General features: G+C 47.7%; 1 protein-coding gene across 1 annotated transcript in view; it reads left to right on the top strand.

Moving 5' to 3' along the window:
- Positions 1-409: 409 nt before the first annotated feature.
- The window catches only part of SGPP2 (sphingosine-1-phosphate phosphatase 2), a 149,232-nt gene continuing 142,849 nt past the window's right edge, over positions 410-6,792 (top strand). The window contains exon 1 of the mRNA XM_021666546.2: positions 410-622. Coding sequence (XP_021522221.1) covers positions 410-622 — 213 coding nt within the window. The remainder of the gene's footprint in view (positions 623-6,792) is intronic.

Here is a 6,792-nt window from a genome sequence, read left to right as displayed (position 1 = left end):
CGAAAAGATGGACTCACGCAGGTGCACGCGCGCTCGGCCGCTCCATTAGTGTCACGGGAGGAAGTGGGATGTTTGGGGGCGCCGCGAGAAGAGAGGCGCAGCTGGGACACCTGCACTCCTCTGCCCGGTTACTGGCTGTCCTGGCCCCAGGGCAGCCCAGGTTCCCAACAGGGTTCCCTTGCCCGCCGGGACGGAGAGAAAAGGGGACGCGCCTGGCGCAAGGTGGAGGCGGACACCTGGGCGGGCGCTAGGACCCGGGCGGCGCACCTGTTGGCTGGGACCCGGGGCCCCGCCCGCCCGGCCTCCGCCCGGGGTGCGGGACCGGCGGGGGCACGGCGGGAGTGGCGGTGCCAGCGGAGGGCACCGGCCCGGCGTGGCGGCGGCAGCAGAGCGCGGCCCCGGGCTCACCATGGCCGAGCTGCTGCGGAGCCTGCAGGATTCCGAGCTCGTCGCCCGTTTCCAGCGCCGCTGCGGGCTCTTCCCCGCCCCGGATGAAGGCCCCCGGGAGAACGGCGCAGACCCCGCCGAACGCGCGGCGCGGGTCCCCGGGGTCGAGCATTTCCCCGCGGCCAACGGTGGCGGGGCCCTGGCCAAAGGGCTGCGCGGAGCCGCAGCGCCGCAGGTAACCGCGGGCAGGTGTTCGCCAGGGACGGGGAGGAGGCGGCTTGGAGACTCCGCCAGGCTGGGCTGGCCGGGTAGAGAGGGCGCAGTCCCCGCCAGCGACCCGGCTCCCGGCCCTGCGAGCGGACGGGGAGGCCTGGGCTTCCAGTAACCAGGATGCAACCCCCAACGCTGCCAGGGCCAACCAGGTCCACTGAGGTATCCCCAGACCCTGTCAATGCCGTGCATTTAGAGACTTCCCACTTTAAAAAGTAGTTAAATTCAGGTAGATGCCAGCAGATATGTAAGAGTTACGTAATGGAGCAGAGGAGTGGGGATGTCCTTGGCACTTCCCCGGGGAGACGTTCTTAGACTACCCTCCCTCCGTATTCTTGCATTTCCGCCCATCCCCCTTCCCAGATCCGCACGAATGCGGGTGCTGCTGGGCTTGCCGTGCTCCTCACCAGCTCTGGGGACAGAACTTCAGGCTCAAACGGCTCCTAGAGAGATTTATAACCCCCTGGACTAGCCCCAGCGATGATGTCCTAACAGCACCTCCCGCTCGCCCTCCCCCAGAGTCTGGCGCGCGCGGAGGGGGGGGTCCCTCCTGCCGGGTGGGTCTTCTATGGACTGACGCCAGTGACTTCTAACAGATGCTTCTGATGCTTCTGGGAGGGAAGCCCGCTGCGCTCCCAACTAGGCGTTCAGAGAGTGGTTATACAACCCGCTGCGGCTTGGCAGGAACCAGCGTGAGTTGTCCTCGTCGCAGTGCACAGGGACTCCAGGCAAGAGGGAGCAGACGGGATGCACTTGGCTTCTGGGGATGTCTGTCCACAGGGGGCACCGCCAGCGGCTGCCCTTTCCCTGGGCAAAGTCAAAAGTGTGGCGCAGGAGAACAGAAGCAACCTATTAACAATTCCAACTCCTTGTACAAAAGCCACATTTTGTTCTTCCTAGGAGGTTTCGGTGATAGAAAAGTGGCCTTTATTTATGTGTAAATTTCTAGATGTAACTGAGGAATTATGAAGAACCTGGCTTCTGTGCGGAATGGAATATTTTAGGCATTGGATTCTAGAATGAGTTTGGGAGGATGAAGGTGGATGTGTGTTCCACTCCAGAGAAATCCCCCTCTGCATTTTTTTCTCTTTATTGTTCCTTCTTTATCCCATGTGACTTTCTAGTAACGTATAGATGAGTATGAGAACCCCCTCTTCTCTCTTGCCTTGTCTTAAAAAGAGGGCAGAGTAGGAGGAATAAGAAATTCGCCGGGTGTGGTGGCGCACACCTGTAGTCCCAGCTAGTCGGAAGGCTGAGGGAGGAGAATAGCTTGAACCGGGAGACAGAGGTTGCAGTGAGCTGAGATCGCACCGACAGAGCCAGACTGTCTCAAAAAAAAAAAAAAGAAAAAAAAAAAAACCCTGGCTGAACCGTGCCATGACATCTTCGGTGCACACACCATTTGCACCCGCAGGTGGATGCGTGGGTTGCTTTCTGTTGCTGTCTTCACAAGTTTCCACCCTGTTTCTCTAATTCAGGAAGCTGAAAAAGAGTGAATTGTTCCACTAGTCCTTTTCGAGCTGTTTTAAACATCAGCCCTGGTAACTTTAAACTCCAGAGTTGGGTCCTCTTGACCTTTAAAAGCAAGATAAGGAGATTTCTTGCACAGTGATATCTTCTTACTACTTGCCGATCCTGGGTCTTCAGTGAGGCAAATGGTGGGGTCTTCCCGGCACCCACCTGCCCAACACAGGACATCTGCTCAGAGATCACGTAAAAGCAAGAGAGCTAAATGCACAAGATAAGAAATCACTGTGTTGGTGTATAACGTGAGACATAAACTTGAGAGCGTTTGATACATGAAAGGTTAATGCATGTTTTTACAGGTAGGTTGGTTTGAAATGACTTGGGAAGATTAATCCTTTTTATACACACATAGAATCCCTCCTCAAAAATGATCTCATAACTGCACCCAGGTAATGTACAGGACTTTAAGGGGGTAGTTGTGAAAAGTATGCGCCCCCTCTGCCTCAGGCCTTTGAACAGGCCTTGGCCTGCCTGAGCTGCCTGTCCTTTCTCTAAATAACCTCCCCACCCATGCTTCTGTTTCCAAAGGTCATTTCCTCTATGGGTGCCTTCTCTGACCTTCCAGCCTAGCTCCCTCTGCCATAGGCTCTCTTTGCTTGCTGGGTTTCTTCATTACAGCATTTATCACATTGTCTAAATGTGCCTTTGTGTGGATATCTGATTATTGACAGCCCCTCCAGTGGATGGTAAGCTCTAAGAATCCAGGAAACTTGTCTGTTATGGTCCTTATTTTCTTCCCATGGCCTGGCATATAGGAGGAGCTGGTAGCTTTTGTGAATACATGAGTGTACATTGCAATATAAAATAATAGTTTTTTAACTTTTTTTTTTTAAGAGACAGGGTCTTGCTGTATCATCCAGGCTGCAGTGCAGTGGTGCAATCATAACTCACTGCATCCTCCAACTCCTGGGTTCATGCAGTTCTCCTGCCTCAGCCTCCTGTGTAGCTAAGACAATAGATGCATGCCATCATCTGGCTTTTTTTTTTTTTTTTTTTTTTGTAGAGACAGGGTCTCAATATGTTGCTGAGACTAGTCTTGAACTCTTGGCCTCAAGTGATCTTTCTGCCTCAGCCTTCCAGAGTGCTGGAATTACAGGTGTCAGCCACTGTGACTGGTGATGTTTTGTTTAAAAAAAAAAAGAGTGAATATTGAAAATCAAATGATATTTCTGCATAACCTAGAAGGCAGCACCAGGATATTGATTTAAGACGCTTCAAACAATAGAGAAGTTTTCTTCTTCATTTGAGTGACTTTAGATCTTAATGCATCTAATTTACCTTCCTACCTTTCACATTTTCTATATTTCTTTTAATTTTGAAAACAGGACAAGTAAAGAAATGATTGACTGAAAGTTTCCTCTGCAAGTTCTCATTATACCACATGCTGCTAGCTTAAAGATTAACTGCATCTTTTACACACCAGGCGTGGGCTTGGCTTGTACAAGCCTGTCATTGAATAAATTGGACTGGGCCTTAAAGATTTCCCAGTAGTCATGAATTTCACAGAAAGTCTGAGTCCTGAAGGGTTAAGTGATTTGTTGAGGACTTCCAGGATATCTTCAAGGTCAGGGGAAGTCAGATCTTTTGACTCCCAAGTCTAAACTTCTTTGCTCTGTGCAGATTCCAGGGAAAATTCCAGGACCTCACTTTATCTAATTCACTGAGGTGTGTCTTGTTGGTACCGTCTGGGACAGGGTGGAGATCGTGTGAAAAGAGGTGGTATTGCTTTCAGTTTGCAAGGGTATCTGAATTGCGAGAGTAACTGTAGGAAGCCATTATTGGTTATTGCATTGGGAAGCATTGCCCTGAGCAAAAGGCAGGGGTCCTAGGACTGAGCTGGGAAGGTAAAGTGTGATGAGAATTTTGTTTATTTGTTCTGGGGTAAAGCCAGCCTCGGATACAATGGAATTTTGATTTCTAACATTTTTGCTTACTCAATACAGTTGTATTTAGTTAGACTCTGCAGCGCCTTCCTCGGCATTACATTAGACTAAGGATCATCTTTTCTAATATCCCTGTGTCCAGTGCTTTTTGCTAACTGCTCGGACATAGTTCTCACATTGACTTAGGGAGATCAAAGATAAGTTGTTTCTAGAAATCTTTAGACTCCTAGTTTCCCTCATGAAGCAATCGAGGCCTTCTAAATCTGTTAATCTCCAAAACTCCACCCTTGATTTCATTGGTGTGCTAAAGTACAAACAATATATCCCAGAAACCAGGAGACCGGGATCTAGTTTTACCTTCATATTATTTTGGACTTCTCTGAACCTCAGTTTTTCCATCTGCAGAATGAACGGAGTGGAAAAGGACCATGGTTATCTTTTTCGCTCTCTCTCTTTCTTTTCTTTCTTTCTTTCTTTCTTTCTTTCTTTCTTTCTTTCTTTCTTTCTTTCTTTCTCTTTCCTTTCTTTCTTTTCTCTCTTTCTCTCTCTCTTTTCTTTTCTTTTCTTTTCTTTCTTTTCTTTTTGATGGAGTCTCACTCTGTTGCCCAGGCTGGAGTGCAGTGGCTTGATCTCAGCTCATTGCAACCCCTCCCTCCTAGATTCAAATGATTCTCCTGCATCAGCCTCCCAAGTAGCCGGGACTATAGGCATGTGCCACCATGCCCCGCTAATTTTTATATTTTTAGTAGAGATGGGGTTTTGGCATGTTGGACAGGCTGGTCATGAACTCCTCACCTTAGATGATCTGCCCACCTTGGCCTCCCAAAGTGCTGGGATTACAAGTGTGAGCCACGAAGCCCGACCAAGAACCATGGTTTTCTAACCATGACTGTACAGTATAGTCACTTAGAGAAGCTTTAAAAGCAAAACAAACATAAACCAATGTCCAAGATTCAGATTAGAAGAGGGGTCCAGAGAAGCTGGCCAACCAAGCTGGGAAACTCTGAGTTCTCTTCTCCTGGGCCCCATGACCCTTAGTGTATTCAGTAGGAGGGTGGTGATGGCTGCAGGCAGTGGTCATGGCCCCTGTGACATTTTGACTTCATCATTACTAAACTGGCCAACAGGTCAGAATGCAAGTTTTGATTATCTTTTATTGGATGCTGAGGTTTGAAAGGACAAAATGAGATATTTTGAAAGTATACATTTGATCATTTTTTCTAGTTACAGATATCATTGTTGTTCATAGGAGAACACTTGGAAACACACAAAGAGAAAGTGAAATTCATGCCCATTACATCACCCCCCACCCCCATGCTAATCACTTAGTAAATGTTCAGCCTAATTTTTAATGGCTGCATGTTCCTCCACAGGATGGATATACTATAATTTAGTCAGCCAGGTGTGGCGCCTTTGGATTGTTTCCAGTTTTTGCATTAAAAATGGTAACATCTTTGTTCAAGTATCTTTCCACCTGTGTTTTATTACCTTCTAAATAAAATGTCCAGTCTTGAAATTGCTGAGTGAAAAAATTGCATATATTATGGCTCTTAAGAGCTATTACCAAATTGCCCCACAGGAAGGATATATTAGGGTAAACCACTACAAGTGCAGATTTTCTCACCCCTCACCAGTGTTAGGTATTAATACTCTCAGTAATCTTTAAAGTAAATAAACCACTTCGGCTTCTATCTCACCTTTGCTTCCTTCATTTCCAATCAACATTTATTGATGACTACCATGTTTCCTGGGCAGTCCTCAGCCTTAGAGACATACAGATAAATACAATTTAGTTTCTACCTTGTGAAAGCCCAAATAAAAGGGTGCAATGCAAAAAAAAAATACTAGAATAGAAGGATGAATACAAGGACAGGGAGACAATAGCAGGAGTCACCTTCCCCAGGGGAGCCCATTGAAGTCTTGAGTTAGGGCTTACAGAGTGAGTAGGAATCACACAGGCAAAAATGAGAGAAGCTCTTTCTTTACCTGGATTCTCCTGTGCTAGAACATAAAGACACATGTCATTTTTGGTGAATGTTGACAAGTTCAGCGTGGGTAGCATCGGAGTGTTAACAGGAAATAGTTGACCAACTTAAAAAGGGTGATTGAGACCCTTAAAAATGGTTAAAATCATACATTTTATGTATCTTTTACCTTAATTTTCTTAAAGAACATAGGCTCTATTCCACCTTTAGGGAACGAAGCATAGCTCTCTATTTCTTTTTTTTTTTTTTTTTGAGACGGAGTTTCGCTCTCGTTACTCAGGCTGGAGTGCAATGGTGCGATCTCGGCTCACCGCAACCTCCGCCTCCCGGGTTCAGGCAATTCTCCTGCCTCAGCCTCCTGAGTAGCTGGGATTACAGGCACGCGCCACCATGCCCAGCTAATTTTTTTTTTTGTATTTTTAGTAGAGACGGGGTTTCACCATGTTGACCAGGATGGTCTCGATCTCTTGACCTCGTGATCCACCCGCCTCGGCCTCCCAAAGTGCTGGGATTACAGGCGTGCTTCTTTTTTAAAAAAATAGAGGCAGGGTCTCATTATGTTGTCCAGACTAGTCTTGAACTCCTGGGCACAAACGATCCTCCTGCCTTCGCCTCCCAAAGTGCTGGGACTACAGGCATGAGCCAGCACACCCAGCCTCTCTATTTCTTAAACATGGGCTACACGTAGTGGCTGCCTTCCGGAGAGTGCAGTATGGAAAGAGAAGGGGGAAAAAAAGTAA

Source organism: Aotus nancymaae, unplaced genomic scaffold (genome assembly GCF_030222135.1).
Source record: "Aotus nancymaae isolate 86718 unplaced genomic scaffold, 86718_ANA_hifiasm-v0.15.2.pri h1tg000008l, whole genome shotgun sequence".
Classification (NCBI taxonomy): Eukaryota; Metazoa; Chordata; class Mammalia; order Primates; family Aotidae; genus Aotus; species Aotus nancymaae.
This window is presented reverse-complemented; position numbering and strand designations above follow the sequence as displayed.